Consider the following 19,125-nt stretch of genomic DNA (forward strand, 5'->3'; position numbering starts at 1 on the left):
TGTGGTATGTGTGTGTGTGTGTGTGTGTGTGTGTGTGTGTGTGTGTGTATGTGTGTGTGTGTGTGTGTGTGTTTTAACTGGTGATTTTTCTGAGAAAGGAAGTTGTCAAAAAGTTGTTGCTATGACTACTTGTGTGTATATTAGCAAGTTAATAAAGGTCAGAACTAAGGATGATAGTATCCAAATCACTGCGTTTAGCAGCTCAATATTAATTTTCCTAGGATGCTGTTCTTTTGAATCTTTGAACTACTTCCAATACTCCAGGACAAAATACGGCTTGTAAATATATGCAAATCTATATATATTCATGTAGCTATAGATATGGATCTATGTGTATATATAAACATACATACACAAAATACCTGTTACAGAAGTGATTCTTATACCTACTGCATGAAAATGACCTAGACGACCTCCAAAATTCATTATTTCCTAGTTTCTACCCATACTAAAGATATCAATTATAGAGGTGGGGGTTGGAAGACAACATGTGATCTTTCCTGTTAGGAAGCAACACAAGATCTGTTTCAATAGTAGCTCAACCATTTTGCATTTCTTCTAAGATGCCTGACTTAAAGGCTTACAGAAGTGTAGCTATGCTGACTCTTCTTTGGGAATAGTAGTGGGTCCTGTTCTTGAACAATGCTAAGAACATCAGAATCATGATTAAATAATAAAATGGTTAATAATAGAAAATCATGCACTGATGAAGAAAATGAGCCTTTGAAGTCAAACCTTTCTCCAATGTCAGCTCCATTGTGTTCTTCTTTTGATAACTTCATCTTGGGATAAGAATAATGAATAAGGGTTAGTAGGGTTAAGCAAGAGCATGTTTACTTAGGGTAGTGCTTAGACCAGAAAAAAACACAGGATGATTTGTTGTTGTTACACTCTATCACTATGCATATATTTAAATCAGGGTTGTTTTGCAATTCTGTATGGGACTGCCCTTTCAATCTATCTCTTCACTTGAAGATCTTAGCTAAACATTACACAGATATGAATGAATTATATGTAAGTCAAAATTCATAATATCTCTTTATCATTAGGTGGCTCAGCTTTCATTTAATCTCTTCTACATTGTCACCCAAGATTTTGTCACCCAATTCTAAACTTCTTTCCCTGACAACATTGGGAGATTGTGTGTGTGTGTGTGTGTGTGTGTGTGTTTTAATTTAACTTAATACCTTTTTGAATTAAAGTGATTATTTGTACATTATAACAAAAGTAAATTCAAACTACCCTTAAAAATAAATATCAAAACTCATATTCCAAGCTCCATCTATAATCCTAGCTACTTAGGAGACTGATATCTGAGGATCATGGTTCTAAGCTAGCCTGGGCAATGAAGTTCATAAGTGTCTTATCTCCAATTAATGACCAAAAAAGGGACAGAAGTGGAGCTGTGGCTCTAGAGTAGAGTGCTAGCCGTGAGCAAAAATATACTCAGGGACAGTTGGCCAGGCCCTTAGGTCAAGCCCTAGGACCAGCAAAAATAAATTAATTAATTAATAAACCCATATTCTACTACTTTACCACCTTAGTTTAATCTGTTGATTTTGCTAGGGCGGCTCTGCCCTAAAACAATGTGAAGTTTTCTCCCAGCCTTGCAAATTCATCTCAGTTCTTAAAACTTCCCTAAACCCTTTTGTCCAAAGAATGGGCAAACCAGAGCTATGTGAGCAATGAGGAAGCTATTACAAAGGCCCAGGAATAGAGAAACCTGATTTACTGCTAAGCATGATGATAGAAAGCCAGTGCTTCAGAAATACTGGCAAGATTACTGAAGGTAGGAAACAGAAGAAGGGTGGGAAGAATCCACGGGTGGCACCACAGACAATGTAAAGCTGTATAAAAACATGTACTAATGGATAAGCAAGATTTAGATGTGGATGTTTTATGAAACTTCATTCACAGACAAAATTGGCAGGCTCTCTGGGCCACTGTTCTTGGTTCTTTTAATTTGTTGTGCTGAGCACCACGAAGACATTCTTCACACCAGCCCTGCAACAGAGCTCTGGCTTCTAACTGCCCTCAGATCAACTGTGTTTCCTTCATGCTCTGATGCCTTGAAGCTTGGCACCATTCCTCTGGCTTTTCTTGTTTAAACTGCCGAGACACTTGTCTAAGAGATGGGCATTAAGTTTGTAGTGTGCTTTTAATAAAGTGTAGTGCAAGTCCCTCTAGAGGCAGGGATTCTCTGTGTGCTTGAAAAGCTTTCTTTGCAGTTCAAATGCTTCTCTAAAAGGCTTAGTTTGTATATTTTTGTTAATGTGAAAAGGGAACATTTGGGCACCTTTTTGTGTTGCTGATGGGTAGAGCTATTTTTAATTTCAGTTCTTCGCTCTTTTTTTCTAAGCTTGTGAATTTTTAAGGTGCCAGACTGACTGCCCTTGAGGCCAGTGTCCCCAATTTATCTCAAGAATAGGAAAAGTACAGAAGGCAGAGCTGGTCACGTTTGGGTTCAACACTTTAGCCTGACCTACTCTGAGAGAATATTCTTCCAGCATTAAGAAGAAAGTTGTTTTTATGAATACAGTCCATCTGCTTTCATAAACTGAGAAGACAAAACTCAATTGTCTCATCCCCAGGTACCGCAGTATTTTTGAATCTGGCAAACCACAAACACTCATTCCTTCTTTGGAAAACCTAGAGGTGTTTTTTTTTCTTGTTGTTTTTCTCTCTCTTCCATCCCCACCTGTCTAATCCCATTAAAAAAATGTCAAAATCGAATGTTTATTTCTCCATAAAACCTTTACCCAACCCTCTCAGAGGTGATTTTCCTTGCATATTTCCATAACTGTGTTGTGCCATACATTTCTTCATGTGATTGTTGGAGGTATGTAGTCTCAGAGTTATAAAAGGTGCCCATGATGCTTAATCCATTTGTAATGTTACCCAGGAGCAAACTGTAGCAATGCTCAGAGTAGATGCTGGGCTGTGTTGAGTACACTGAAAATTCAAAGATTATCTCTCCAACATGATCTTTACCCTTACATCACTGATAAAAGTTTCCTCGTAGATGCACATACATAGGTATCCAACTATTCATAAACCAAATACGCTCCAGCTCTTGGACACTACATATTTTACTTTGAGCATTTGTGATCTAGATTTTTTTAAATGCCACCTATAGCTACCGAAGAGACCACTATGATCAATAGTCTATTCTCTACTCATCCAGAATTATTTGTTTTCAATGTGTGATCCACAGATTCCTGGTAAGGGGCTGATGTGTTGTCAAGTGATCCTTTTTGCCTTTTAGGAAAAGGAAAAGAGTAATAGAGAAAAATAATTTCATTAACTTTGATTTAACAGCTATACTATTTTTAAAGTTACCATTTCAAACAGAAACTAATATGTTCTTATTAGCATTCACATAAATTAAGGGTCCCTTTATGTTAATGTCCTATGTTTTCCTAATGAGATGTTGTTCATTGATGACATGAAATGCTCAGAATTTTAGCATTATTTGTAAGCATAGCATAGCTAACTTTCTTGTAAAGCAGTAAAGATTTTGAGTTTTGTTTTTATAATAATCACAATAACATATGTAATAAGAAACAAAAGTAGGGGCTGGGAAGGTAGCACAGTGGTAGAGCGCTTACCTTGCATGCTTGAGGCCCTGGGTTCGATTCCTCAGCACCACATAAGCAAAAAGAAAAAAAGCCGGAAGTGACATTGTGGCTCAAGTGGTTGAGCGCTAGCCTTGAGCTGAAGAGCTGAGGGACAGCGCCCAGGCCCAGAGTTCAGGCCCCACAACCAGACCCCCCCCAAAAAAAAAAACAAAAGTAGAAGAATTTTAAAGTCTTCTCAATTATATGTCTAATAATAAAAATAGGTATAATATCTTTAGGTTAGAACTTTTTAAAAACCAGCTACCAAGTCTTTTGCAAATACTATACAAAATATCAAGTGTCAAGAATATGATATTTAATATTAACTATTGAGCAGGGTACTGGTGGGTCACACCTCTAACCCTAACTATTCAAGAGGCTAAGACTTGAGGCTCAAAGTTCAGGGCCAGCCTGGGCTGACAAATTCAAAAGTCCCTCTCTGTAATTAACCAGCAAAAAGCCAGAAGTAGAGTTATAGCTCAAGAAGGAGAGTCCCCTAGTCTTGAGCAAACAAAAAATAAGTAAGATAGCCAAGGACCTAAGTTCAAGCAGCAGCAAACAACAACAACACCACACACACACACACACACACAATATTAAATGATTGGATAATTTGAGTCTTATTTAAAAGACACATTCTAATCCTGCAACAGAATATAAAGGAATACTTCCCACAGAAAAGTGCAGCCCAGAGAGAATTAGAAATATATTCACTCTTTTCTCCTAAGTTGAAATATTTAGTCCTCCCAGTTCTGTGTGTGAAGTGGTTGTCAATCCAGTGTGATTGGGTGCTGAAAGTACCCCCTGTGAAAAGTCAGTCCACAGTGCTCCAGAATAGCAGATCTTGATGTACCCACACCAGAAAAGGCAACTGTGCAAAATGGTTAGGAATACAGACACTGAAGCTAGACTGCTTGGGCTTAAGGTTAACCATTTTTGTGACTCAGTTTCCTATCTAACTATAAGTTGTGGTATATTTGAAATTAGAGAAGTCCAGGTTAAAAAAATGTCTGACATCTATGAAACACTAGGTTTGCTATAATTTATATGCAAAAGCTTGCAATTACTTCCTGATATATTCAATGGTCTCATATTTACCTATTATTTCTTTTAGTTAGTCAAAACAAATAATAAAGAGGAAATCTAGACATAACCTGGCTGCTAGCTCAAGAATTCCATGATAAAGCCAGATGCCAGTGGCTCACACCTATAATCCTAGCTACTGGTGAGACTGAAATCTGAGGATTGCTGTTCAAAGCCAGCCCAGGCAAGAAAGGTTGTGAGACTCTTATCTTCAATTAACCACCAGAAAACCAGAAGTGGGGCTGTGGCTCAAAGTGATAGAGTGCTAGTTTTGAGCACAAGAGCTTAGGTAGAGTGCCCAAGCAAACAAACAAAAAGAAAGAAAGAGAAGGAAAGAAAGAAAGAAAGACAGAACGAAAGAAAGAAAGAAAGGAGGAAGGAAGGAAGGAGAAGAAAGGAAGAAAGAGAGAGAAAAGAAAAGAAAGAAAGAAAGAAAAACCAGATAAAGATACAGATCACAGGTAGTATAGTGACTCTCACTGATGTATGTGTCTTAATATGGTTTTTTGGTTTTGATTTTCTCCTTTGTTTTTTTTGTGTGTTTTTCTTTTTGTTGTTGTTGGTGGTGGTGGTGCTGGGAATTATAGCTTCTTGGGTATGCTGGCAAGTACTGTATTTACTATTAGTATGTAAAACTTAATATGTTTATTTATTTTGCCTAATTTGATGTCCATATCCACATCAGATTCCCCATTGGTAGATTTAAGAATGCTCTAGTTTTGCAGAATACTAGGTAGATAGTGACAACCAGTGTCAGGTCAGGAGTGCTATTAGCATCACAGTTTGAGAAACCATTGCAAGATCTAAGGATACTCGAACTAAAGAACAGAATGAGAAGCAGCACTAACTGAATTGTTAGTATACTAGAAGGCATCAAGTCCAAAATAAGAGAATTTTTTCATGAGCCCTAGAAGACAGAACTGTAAGTAACAGGTAGCTATTAGAATAAAGATGGTATATCCTGGGTCTCATGGAAGAGATTATTTTTCAGCAGTCAGAGTTCTCTGAAAATAAGAGACTGACTACTGTGTGATCTCCCGGTCACAGGGCTGACTGCAGAGGTTTGACAACCAAAGCTTTTGTGAGAAGAATTGGAGTTTGAGTTCATACCCACATACTTCACATTCTTACTGGAGGCCTAGACTCTCCACGGAAAAAGACTTTCTTGGATTATTCTGTAGATTGTGACTTTCATTCCCAGCATTTTGAATTATATTCCTCTTAAACTTGTAATATAGAAGCTTAACACTACTTTTTGTTGTTGGTGGTGGTGGTTGTGGGACCTGAACTCTGGGCCTGGGTGCTGTCCCTCAGCTCTTCAGCTCAAGGCAAGCGCTCTACCACTTGAGCCACAGCACCACTTCCAGCTTTTTCTGCTTATGTGGTGCTGAGGAATCAAACCCAGAGCCTCATGCACGCAAGGCAAGCACTCTACCACTGAGCCACCTTCCCAGCCCCAACACTAATTTCCTGACATTGGCTTCTTTAGAAAGATCCAAGAGTAAGCCAGAATCTGATGGCTTACACCTGTAATCCTAGCTACTCAGGAGGCTGAAATATGAAAATCATGGTTTGAAGCTAGCCCAGGAAAGAAAATCTATGAGACTCATATCTACAATTAATCCGAAAAGAGTCAAAATTGGATGTGTGGCTCAAGTAGTAGAGCACCAGCCTTGGGCAAAAAGGTTAAGGGCACTGAGTTTAAGACTCAGTGCTGGTGATAGAGAAAGGAAAGGAAGAACAAAACAAAGAAAGGAAGGAAAGGGAGGGGAAGGGAAGGGAGAGGAGAGAAGGAAAGGGAAGGGACAGGAGAGAAGGGAAGGGAAGGGAAAGGAAGGAAGGGAAGGGGAGAAAAGAAGGGAAGGGAAGGGAAAGGAAAAGGGAATGGGAAAGGGAAAGGGAAAGAAAAGAAGGAAAGGAAAGGAAAAGAAAAAGATCCAAGAAGTGCATTGTTTGTAGCAAACTCCTTTTTCTTGCAGGCCGCTGTGCTCGCTGTGGGGAAAATGTGGTTGGGGAAGGTACAGGATGCACTGCCATGGATCAGGTCTTCCATGTGGACTGTTTCACTTGCATCATCTGCAGCAACAAGCTCCGAGGGCAGCCCTTCTATGCGGTGGAGAAGAAAGCCTACTGCGAGCCCTGCTACATTGTAAGTTCTTCCACTTTTGGTCCTTACCTGCTTTGTCTTCCATGGCCAAATGCTAAGCACTACTGATAGAATGCAGCCATCATGTTGTAATTCCTCACTAGAGTTTAAAATATGTGCACATGTGTAAATTGACATACCATTTGTTCTTCCCCTATATTCTCCATTTATATGTGGTCAAAAGAGTGCATTGGGATGGGGCTGCGGTTCAATTAGTGGTCTGCTGGTAGGCTCAAGAGCCTGTGGTTCTCAAGCTTACATGTACAAGCTAGCATATTTCTCCTGGAATCTCAGGAGCCTTCCCAAGTTCCAAAGTCACACATCTTATTATTAAATCTCCCCCTGAACTTGAAATTCCAGTCATATTAGGAGCAACTTCACAGATTTCTGGAATTGTCAGTGCTCTTCCAAACTTCTAGATTCTTTTTTTTTTTTTTTTGCCAGTCCTGGGGATTGACCTATGGGCTTGGATGCTGTCTCTGAGTTTCTTTGTGTTCAAGCCTAGTGCTCTACCACTTGAGCCACAGTACTGCTTACAGTTTTTTCTGAGTAGTTTATTGGAGATAAGAGAAGCAAGGACTTTCCTGCTCAGGTTGGCTTCCAACCGAGATCCTCAGATCCTCAGATCCTCAGCTCAGGAGTAGCTAGGATTATAGGCATTCCGCACTTCTGGACTTCTTATCTAGTCCAAAAGATTCTTAACCACTGTATTCAGCAGGCTTTCAGTGTTGCAGAGAAACTCTTTATAGAGCACCTTAAGCTGAATGAGTAGCACTGCGGACTGAGCTAATAATTATTTTCTTTTTTTAGAAAGAACACAACTATATTTAAGTAAAACAGGAGTATAACTAAATATACTGTCACATCATCTTCACTTTTTTTTTAGAGCTACTTAATCCACTATAATATCTTCTGCTAGAGTGGTTTAATGAATAAACAAACTTTTCAAAGAATCTAATAAGGTACATTTGCTTTCTATCTGCATGATCCATTTGACATGTATTTGCAGGAAAAGTAATACTTCTTTTTTTTCAGATCCACAAAACAATCATACTTTGACTGCCGTGCCGACGTATGCCAACATAAAAGTTATTCAAAGTTAGCCAGGCCCCAGTGGCTCACACCTATAATCCCAGCCACTTAAGAGGCTGAGATTGAGTATCCTATTTCAAAGGCAGCCCAGGCAGGAAAGTCTTGAGACTTTTGTCTCCAACTAACCACCAGAAAAACTGGAAGTGGAGCTGTGACTCAGTTGTAGAGTGCTAGCCTTGAGTACAAAAGCACAGGGATAGTGCCTGGGCTCTGAGTTCAAACCCCTGGGCTGGCCTGCATATACATGCACACACTCACATACACAAAATAATTTCTTCAAGATTAAGATGCAATTAAGGATGCAATATTGCTTGCAGTTCTTCAGTTCAATTTTATTTTACTTCCCTCCCAAAGGCAACTGGGACACATGTAATGCATAACTACTAGAGCCGGAAAAGAATTCTTAAGATTAAAAAATCTTAAGATTTGCACAGCTTTTATTTTTAGAAGTGAGAATACAGGAGTATTGAGAAAATCATCTTCTTATGCTCTGTCCTAAGTATCATAGCCAGGGCTTTATTCACCTTTTCACACTTCGGATCCTTTACCTTGTGCAAATTCTGCATGTTTAATTTGTTTAAAATAAAAAGATTAATGCAATAATGTCTAGTTGATCTAGAAGGAAAAAATGTCTAGTAAGCAAAAGCTTGCCACGCTTAAGTCATAAAATGTTTCAAAAACAATCTTGAAAATATCCTTGAAAAGAAAAATAAATGTGTTCTATAGTACCTCCCTCCTCTTTAAATATTCACCGTGACTTGGGTAGGACGGTCTTTATAATTATTTCCTGTCCTGAGTTCTAACAGTGACATTAGCAGAGTCCACAGTGACACTACATGACACTACATGATTACATTTTTTTCAATAGCTACTTTAATGGTACTCTGCTCACAGCTTTCTTCGGCTATTCTTTTTATCCCTTGTGAACCAGAAATCTTGAAGACACTGATCAGAAACAATGTAATAGTACACTGAGAACATGGATTTGCATTGGGTTCCATCACTTAATGTTTTTGTTTCTTTGGGAAATTGTGAGCTATTTCCCCAACTATATAGTGAGGGAGACTGTAGCATTTTCCCCAAAGATTCCTCAAGATGAAGCAATGAAATGAGTGTTAACCTGAGATTCGTTTTAATAGATGTGTGCATTTATTTACTATTCTGAGCATTGTATCTATAATGAGGTTTGCTGGGCTTTCAGGCAGTTGTTTTATCTCTCAGTTATTCCCCTCTGCCATTTTTAATGCTTTGCTTGTCTTCCTGATGTGTAATAAAACTAGGAAAATATGACCCTAGACATGGATTTGTACAGTGTGTCAGCTTAGATCTCAATCTCCATTGCAAGCATGAACCTCTGATTCTTTCAGCATGCCAACCCCTTTGACTTGGTCATGTGTGCCTGTACGCTTGTAGCCTGGGAAACTATCTATTAACTATGTAGTCACTTGTTAAATTCAATGACAGAAGTTCTTAACCATCTTTTTTTTTTTACTTGTCTTCCTAAGAGCATTTAATCGAGATTTTTTTCTTTCATGAATTCTATCCATGACAACTCTAAAATGTCATTTAATTTTTATCAAAACTAAATTATGCTTGCTCAAAGACCCTTGCTCAATCTCAGTTCCAGAGTTCAACACATGGTTTCAGATGGTGTTAGCACTCCAGTTTCTTCTAAAATTTCCTAATCCAGTAAGTTACACAAGTGCTGTGTAAAAAGATGGGGAAACAAGGAGAATAAAAGAAAACAAGGCTTTGTGTTAGGGACAACCACAGAACTATATATGTCTTTCTCAAAACCAAAGGCCCTAGAACAAGAACCATTGCCTCTATGATTCACTCAACTACTCTTACTAAGATAATTATTACTTGAAGAGCAATGTCTAAAAGATGTCCTATGCAAAGCAAAGAAACCTTAGTCTCTTAGCAATAACTGATATACCCTTATTTTTTATTCTCTTTTTTGTATCTCATTGGTAGAATAAGCATAGTGGTTTATTTGGTTTTGTGTAAGGATCAGCTATATTCGATACTCTCCATCACAGAATCAGCCAGGCTAATAAAATTAAATTTGTTTCTTCCTAAATTGGCTACTGACAAATTTAAGATCATATTTAAATTAAGTATTTACATGCTTTTTAGATAAAATGCAGAGTTGAACACAGATTCCTTTTCATGATTAATAAATTCCTAGTTATTAACACATTTTTTAAATTCTTAATCTTTGTGAATAAGTGATAGTAGTTAGCCTAATTAATTCAATATGGCATTTTAATTCTCCTTACATATATATTTTCTGTTCTGCATCTGCTAAACTAATATGAATATGCCTATAGTTTTTGATTTTTAATAATCCCTGACTTTTAACTTTTTATCTATTAGATTTATATTATGTTTACTTAGTTCATTTTAAAACCATTTGTCAATCAGAAGGTATTAGGTATATTATAGTCTTTTAGCATTATAAGTAATATTCTTATGGAAAATTGAATTCACATTTTTAGTTTTGGAATTGCTTTTTTAAAAAATATTTTTAAAACTTACATTATCAAGTCAAGTATAACATAATTTGGAGGATGTTTGCTTTACTTTGTTACATTTATTTTGCTGTTGTTTGAGGTTTGTGGTTTTTAATTTGGGAGGGGGGATAGTGTCTTGCTGTTTACCCTGACTGGCTTCAAATTCATTATCCTCCTGACTCATCTTCCCAATTGTTTTGATTCCAGGTGTGTACCCCCATATCTGGCATCTTGCTACATTTTACTTGAAAGATTTCCCCCGTCTACAGAACCATTATCAATAATGAGTTATACTAAATTGTATATCTCATATATTAAACTGTATAATCACCCTAATTAAAGAGGTTTTTATATTATTTTGAACTAATTTAATAAGTACACTAGTCATAGTTATTATTTAATTACATAGTTTTTGGCAATGCCAATTAAGGTTTTTTTCCATTTTGGTAGAAATAATATATTAAAGACTTAGTTTTCAGTGTTCTTACAGCTTTGAATAATGAACAAATTAAAAATTAAGAGCACGAAACTTCCTTGAGTAATAAATTAATATAAATTGAATGTATTTATCTTACTTTTAACTCAGTATGCTCTTGGGTAAATCTTGTATTTTTTTTATATTCAACTGATAATTACACCAATAATGAAAAGGTTAACACAGGGTTAGAATGAGAACATATGCTTGCAAGTCATTTAACTTGTGAGTACTCAATGTTATCATTTATTAAAGGAAGATAATAATTTCTTTCATACCTTCAATAAGAAAGACTAAAGAGACAAGTGTGATATTTTGTATAGCATGCAAACATTTACTCATGTAAAGGCTTAATGTGATTTACTATCATTACTGTCATTGCTTTCTCTAGTATTGTATGTAGTACAATATAAAAGGCATTTTAAGTTTAGGGCAATGTCCTGCCTGTAACCGCTATAAAAATATAGAAATAAAAAAATTAAAAACATTGAAATGAATGGACTTCACGGCAGCAATATGAAGACAGATATGAGAAAAGGTCCTTGATTTTTTGTGATTCTGCATATGAAAGCAACAGCATGCCTTCTGCCTGTGTATCCCTCTGCTCCTAATGAGACAAGCTCTCTCCTAGAGCAGATTTAACAAAAGAAATTGCTGTTTTCTTCTTACTGTTGCCAAGGAGCCTGGACCTAGGGACACAGCACATCAGAAATTCTCAGCACAAGTCTGTTTAGGAAACAGTAGCCAAGGATCCTCCACTAAACCAAGGCTCTTATGCAGAGTGGATAGAATCCAAGTCCTAACTCAATAATAGTGGAAGCTAGTACAGACATTTTTCTTCAAGTTGAAATCCCAGGAACTAAAAGACCTCTGGAAATAGAGAGCCAACTCCACAGGAGACTAAACATTTTAAGGTACCTGAACTTGGCACATTAATGACTGACGCACTAGCAGCCTTTGCTCCCTAACGGCACTAAATGGCTACAGTTAAAACAGTCTAACTCTTCAACCTCCATTAAGAGCTAGGCTTTTGTACCTCTGCAGGAAATTTGTCCTTTTATATACTCAAGTTCTCCTAATAAAATATTTTTAAAGCAGTTATAGTCAGAGCCTTATGTGGGTATTGGAAAAGGAACCAAGAGTTTTGAGTAAATCTGTAAAATCCCCTATGAACTTCTCTCTTTCTCTCTGTCTGTCCATCTGTCTGTCTCTGTCTCTGTCTCTGTCTGTCTGTCTGTCTATCTCTCTCTTTTTGTGTGTTTAATTATATTTTCTGTGAGTTTTTTTTTCTGTGATTTTTTTGGGGGGTGGAGTGGGGGCTGTACCTAGTCCTCAGGCTTGAACTCAGAGCCTGGGCAATATCCCTTAGCTTTTCTGCCCAAGGTTGGTGCCACTTGAGCCACAGCCCCACTTTTGGCTTTTTTTGGTGGTTAATTGGTGATAAGAGTCTCATAAACTTTTCTGCATGGACTGGGCTAACTTCAAACCAGGATCTTCAGATCTCAACCTCTTGAGAAGCTAGGATTAGAAGCTCGGGCCACCAGTTCTCAATTTTATTCTGTCTCTTAGTTGTCCACCTCTGTTCTCTAATGTCCAAGATGTATTTCCCTCTTGTCCTCCCTCTGTCTAGCTACATGCACACATGTGCACACACACTCACACACACACACACAATTTCTTCTTGATATTTTGTCCTCAGCTCATTAACTCTCGAACTGATTTGAAACTTTGGCAAAGTAGCAGGGTATAAAATTAACCCTCAAAAATCAATGGCTTTTCTGTATGCCAACAATGAGAAGAGTGCGGCTGAAATCAGGAAAACAACTCCATTCATATAGCCCCACAAAAAATAAAATACCTAGGAATTAGCTTAACAAAAGAAGTGAAGGATCTCTATGATGAACACTTTAAAAACCTGAAAAAGGAAATCAAAACAGAACTTTGATAGTGGGAAAACCTCCCATGCTCCTGGATTGCCATTGTGAAAATGGTAATATTTCCCAAGGTTATCTACAAATTCAATGTGATTCCTATCAATATCCCAACCTCATTCTTCAAGGAAATAGAAGAGGCTGTCCAAAAATTCATATGGAACAATAAAAGACCCTGAATAGCAAAAACGATCCTTAACAGAAAGAACAGTGCTGGAGGAATATCAATACCAAATTTCAAACTCTACTACAAAGCCATAGTAATTAAAACAGCTTGGCACTGGCACAAGAAGAGACCTCAGTAACTCTCTCCCAAGAAAGATAAAGTTTTTTTAACTCTACTGTTTAACCACTTGAACTTCTAGGAAGTTATCTTTTCCATTCATTCAACTTTACATTTTATACTGCTCCTGGGCCATCTGTTATTGTAATAGCATCCCTATTAGAACCTTGTGGTAGACAAGGGGGAGATTATTAGTCCCATTTGATAAATGCAGCTTTGATATTTTCATAGCAAAAGATGAAAATGAAGACTTAAGGTCAGTGCTTATAACTTACTCTTCATTCCTGGGTATATGATGCCACCCTACAACAAATGATCTACTTCCCAAAGACACAGAGATAGTGTGTACAAATCATTATTCATATTTAAAGCAAAGCCAGACATAATTAGAACCTTCCATTTCCAAGATTTTAATTGATGACTATATATACAAATCATGTCTTGCAATGTTACAGAGCTACCCATGAAAAGCCATATTCTCCCTGAATTATCTGCAGTCATTATGCAAAAAACTCTTTTGTTTAAAATTGAAAATAATCAGAGCCACTAAGAATTGGGTTAGTGCTTTAACTTTTACAAAGCACTTTTCATATATGGCATGTTATTTTCAGATGAACCTAGCAAATAGGTAACATATTTGTTGTTTTTTCCTTTTTCGTAACAAGCAATAAAGTCCCAGAACATGTCAGCTTGCCTAGTTTCATAGACAATGAATATCAGAACTGCAATTTGACCAGAACCTTGGATTCTCAAATCCACCAGCGAAATGAATGGCAATCTCCTTTGCTGTTGCTGTTTCCTTTTTCATAGGTATTTTTTTCCTGTTGTCTTCAAAATTTGAAAATAAAAAATTAAATCTGAACTGAATTTTAGACTTCTGTCCTTCACATTATTTTTAGACACTTGAAAGTATACTGACATAAGAATAATCATTCTTACTATATTAGTTTGTTTAAATGTATTTAGTATTACATGTTCATTTGAGAAAAAATTGACTAGAAGGATAAAAGCATGTAATTCTTTCATCTAAATATGACAGTTTACATTTTCCTACACATTCCTTTTATATCCTGGTATATATAACTTTGCACATATATGTGTACATATAGGAGCTTGTGAGTAATGTGGTTACACGTACACATAGTGTACGCTGCATAACAATATATCAAATTATGCCTTACAGTCTCTTAAATATCCATAGACATTGTGTGTGTGTGTGTGTGTGTGTGTGTGTGTGTGTGTGTTTTCTAGGGCTTGAACTTAGGAACTAGGTTATGTTCCTGAGCTGTTTTGTGCAAGGCTACTCTTTGAGTCACAGCTCTACTTTCAGCTTTTTGGACATTAATTGGAGATAAGAGTTTCATGGACTTTCCTACTCTGACTGGCTTCAAACCACAATTTTTAGATCTCAGCCTCCTGAGTAGCTAGAATTATAGGTATGAACCACTGCTGCCCAGCCTATCTGTGGACATTTAAAAAGAACATATACCACCTAAATACACTTTCTAAAAAGTAAAGTATTCTACTTGATGAATAAATTAATCAAGATATACAGTACAAGAGTTCAAGATAAAATGAGTGACATTGAACCACTCAAACTACTAGTTAAAAATCAAAAGTAGTTATATTTGTAATTTAATACTTTAATATAGTTTTCAGAAGAACACTTTTTAAAGGAAAATATTAATTACCTATAATATGGCCAAAAAATTATATAAGTCAAAAGAAAATGATCAGAACTATCAAATCAACAACAAAAATATAACCACATTATTTTATTGGCAATGTTTTAATTCCTCAATGAGGAGGAGCTTTGGACCTTTCATGTTAAATATCTTTATGATGAAAAATGTAACATAAAATATTGATGAGATGAGGTGAAAGTGATAAATCTATTTGTAAAACTTTAGCACATTTCTTTTGATCTTTGACAAATCAGTTATTTGAGTTGGATGATATAATTTTAAAAATTGATCTAATCAATTTGCATTGATCTATACAACAAAGAAACTATATCTTCTTTACAATCCATTGGAAGATTTAGAAAAACACCATATGAAAATCTGAAAGACAATTATAGATAGTTCCTACTTTGTCTAACAGAGTGAAAGATAAAAGTGCAGAAAATTAAGAAGTATATAAAAAGATAGACAAATACATGTTGAAGAACTGTTGGTGATGAAGATAACCTTGCCTGGACAAAAGAATGAGAAGTAAAGTTAAATTTCTAATAATGCTAGTGTCATTCGTTTCATCAAGAAAGAGCATTAACAAATTAACTTGAAAAATTTGTTAAAAGCAGATTACAGGATAAAGAATCCATTATTTAAAATGGCCGGTACAGGAAATGGCTTTTTGAATAACAAACAAATAAATAAATGGTAAAAATAAATCAAGCCTTAGGGAGACAGACAAAATTATAGAAAATTGCAAGTGAGAAAGCTCTTAGTATAAGTATAGAAAACATTTTAGGAAAGAGGGTATATCCTCTGCAAATGTAAAATATACAAGGAGAGACTTCTGAAAACCTCAGAAACATGGATAGGAAGTCAAAGCTGCTATCTAAAAAAGACTCAGGACATTTCCATGAGAGAATTTTTTATATCTTCAAAGAAGAAATAATTCCTGTGCTATTTCAACTTTCAAAGACTGACGAGACAGGAGAAACTTCGCAAATCATTTTATAAGGCTAGCATGATCATAATGGTTAATACCAAACTTAGGTTGACCCTCCCCACAAAATACAGAAATCCTACCACAGATACTAGATAATAAAACATCCCAAGTTGTTATTTGATTATAATATTAGGATAATGTTAGAAACATTTTAATAAAATTTGTTAAATTTTATATCAGGTTGGAAAAAATTAATTATCATTGTAAATTTTTTATTGAAAAATAATTCACAAAAATTAAACAATGAGTAAGTCAAAACAAGCTGTAGGTCAAATCAAAGAAAAAAATGTTAGTCAAAGACACACTTTCCTTTCTGTCTTTTCTTTGGATGTAGGTATGTTATGCCCAGAATCATTTTAGTACTCACATCTTTGTAATGGGAATTGTGAAAGTTAAATTCATGCATGTATATGGGGATATGCATATATGTTTACTTATAATGTAATACTTCTATCACATATAAAGATATATAGAATAACATTACAAAGGTCCATATACCTATTACCCAATTTAAGAATTAAAACATTAGAAATACAGTTGATGTTCTTTGGGTTGTCATTTTCCAAATCTCTTGCATAGAAGTATCTTCTATTCTGATCTTTTTTGTTATATCATTAGATTTCTTTATATTTTCAGTATAAATATTTATAGATGCTGTGATTGATTTCAGGTTTTCTGGAAAAAAACCCAAAATTCCATACTAGAATATTAGAATAAGGGAAGTTCAGTGGGTTGATAAATAAAAATTCTAAGTTTGGTTTAGAAAATGTAACAGGCAAAAATGGTCACACATACAGGCAACAAAAGATACGAACTGTCCAGGTTAACTTTCACAAGTACAAATGATCTAAGTGAACACTACAGATTTTGGGGGGAGGGGTCCGGTCATGGGGCCTGAACTCTGGGCCTGAGCGCTGTCCCTCAGCTCTTCAGCTCAAGGCTGGCACTCTACCACTTGAGCCACAGCGCCACTTCCAGCTTTTTTCTTTTTGCTTATGTGGTGCTAAGAAATTGAACCCAGGGCCTCAGGCATGCAAGTCAAGTGCTCTACCACTGAGCCACCTTCCCAGCTCCACTACAGATTTTTGTAGCATAATGATCTCATGCACAAAATGGTTTGCAGATCAAACATACTTAGGGAAATCACCTTTTTTTTTTTAAGAGTATCTAAGTTATCCCATAAATTCCACAATAGCAACAGCATTTCCATCGTGGAATCGAAGTTTACTACCTTATCTTGCCACTGGTCGATTCAGCCCCTTTCCTCAAATAGTCCCAGCCCTTCACTATTGAAGCACAGACCTGTGAGTAGGTTACCTAGAACAAATAGACCCAGCTAAATGTATCATATTCCTCCTCATTCCTATTCCAAACTATTTAGAATTTTTTTTAGGGTGAGAAAGAACCTTAGAAATTCAGTAATGTTATTTTATAGCTGAGGAAGCTCAAGCTCAAGAAAGCTGACTGATTTGCCTGAGGTCATATGGTTTATTAATGGCAGAGGCAGGAATAGAAACCATGAGCCTTGATAATGCCTTCAAAGAACTGCTTTCTTTGGGAACTGACATAAAGGATTTAACCATATGTGGCTACAAGTCCAGAGAGACATCCCTAGAAAATGTTGGAGTCTGTAGATTGTAGTTGGAAAGTGTAGAAATAGGACAGTGTTTACTTCAGTCCTAACCAGAATGAAAGGCCTCAGATTTCCAGGTTAAATGCCTCTGAAACTTTATGCTAGAACCTTCCTACTGCCCTAGTTTGTTTATTTTTAAATCAAGCATGAACTCACCACTCCACGTTTGCCAGGGTTTGGATGAATGTCAGCATCAGGACACTGTAATAATGGTTTAAGATTATTTAATCCCATTACTTATACACTTCATTAGGCTGAGTGAATTGTTGGCAGTGTTTCAGTAAACTTCCTGCTTTAGAGATAAAAGAATAGGAAAAAAGAGAGAAGGTGCTTATTTCTGGTTTTGTTTCATATCTTATATATTGTGGTGAATAAAGGAATGGTAATATAGCATAGAAGCTGGGGATCTTCAGAACTGTTCCACAACCCCAAAAGGAAGATTTATATTTACTCATAGAAGAAAAAATAAAAACAGAGCATAAGGTTATGTGCATGAGATTAAAATTCAACTATCAGTCATAAAAGTGAACCTGAAAATAAGCTGAAGGACTCTATGTAAGCTATTCAGTCTTTCATTTAAGGAGTTTGGGGTAAGGCAACAAATGATTCTAAGGACAGAGTGAAAAAATTAAATTAAAATCATACCCTAGGGGTGACTGATCAAGGATCATTGGATACACAAATGCACATTAAATTATAACCCCCAGTCTAATAGCTGTAACTCATGGCTGTAATCCTAGCTACTCAGGATGCTGAGACCTGAGAGTAAGTGTTCAAATCCAATTTGGGCAGGAAAGTCCTTGAGACTCTTATTTAATCTACAATTAATCACCACTGTGGATCAAGTGGTAGAGTGCTCGCCTTAAGCAAAAAAAAAAAAAAATGCTCAAGAACAGCACCCAAAGTCTGAGTTCAAGCCTCAGGACTAGCACACACATACATGCACACAAACACCACCCCCCCCCACAAATACATAGTGTAACCCTCTTGTACAAGTATTTGCAGTTGTAGGGAGGAGGGAGTCATGCCCAACTTGGCCAGTTGCATTCACTATCTCTTTTAGCTTCAAAATATATAAAAAATGAAAGTACTGTTTCTTACCTCACATAGTTGCATAGTTAAATGAAGACTCAGAGAGGACCACACTGAACAAAAGTCAGAAAGAAGGCTGACCCAAGAGACATTTAAAAATCTGCACAGGAGAATATTCCCTAACTTGAGTCACCAATCAAGAACATTTCACTCCCTGGATTATTTTCCTGAGCATCGCTAGTTTCTAAATCCATGGAATCTGAAGGATGGTAACTGATATGATTGTGGAAGCTTGGTTTCCTCAAAATGTATAAGAAATCACCTGCTACACAATCATTAAAATAATAGAATTCTGGGCATTTCCAAAGAATTTCTATATAAGATGACAAGAAAATTTTATCTTTTTCAGGATCTGGGATGTGAATGCAGTAGTATTAGACATTTAAATTTGGTATCTGTATATCTGATTTTATAACTCAGGATACATAAGAGAACCCAAATACTTCTTTTTTTAATTTTATTTTATTGTATAGATGCTGTACAGAGGGGTTACAGTTACATGAGTAAGGCAATGAGTACATTTCTTGTCGAGCCTTGTTACCCCTCTTTATTCTTTACTCTTATCTCTTCTCTTTCTTATA

General features: G+C 36.2%; 1 protein-coding gene across 4 annotated transcripts in view; it reads left to right on the forward strand.

The window, feature by feature from the left end:
• Window positions 1-19,125, forward strand: part of Lpp (LIM domain containing preferred translocation partner in lipoma) — a 694,475-nt gene that overhangs the window by 578,929 nt on the left and 96,421 nt on the right. For all 4 annotated transcript variants that reach the window (XM_013019488.1, XM_013019487.1, XM_013019486.1 and 1 more), the window contains one exon: window positions 6,680-6,849. In XM_013019488.1, the coding sequence (XP_012874942.1) occupies window positions 6,680-6,849 (170 nt within the window). The remainder of the gene's footprint in view (window positions 1-6,679; window positions 6,850-19,125) is intronic.

Source organism: Dipodomys ordii, unplaced genomic scaffold (assembly GCF_000151885.1).
Source record: "Dipodomys ordii isolate 6190 unplaced genomic scaffold, Dord_2.0 Scaffold45, whole genome shotgun sequence".
Taxonomy (NCBI): domain Eukaryota; kingdom Metazoa; phylum Chordata; class Mammalia; order Rodentia; family Heteromyidae; genus Dipodomys; species Dipodomys ordii.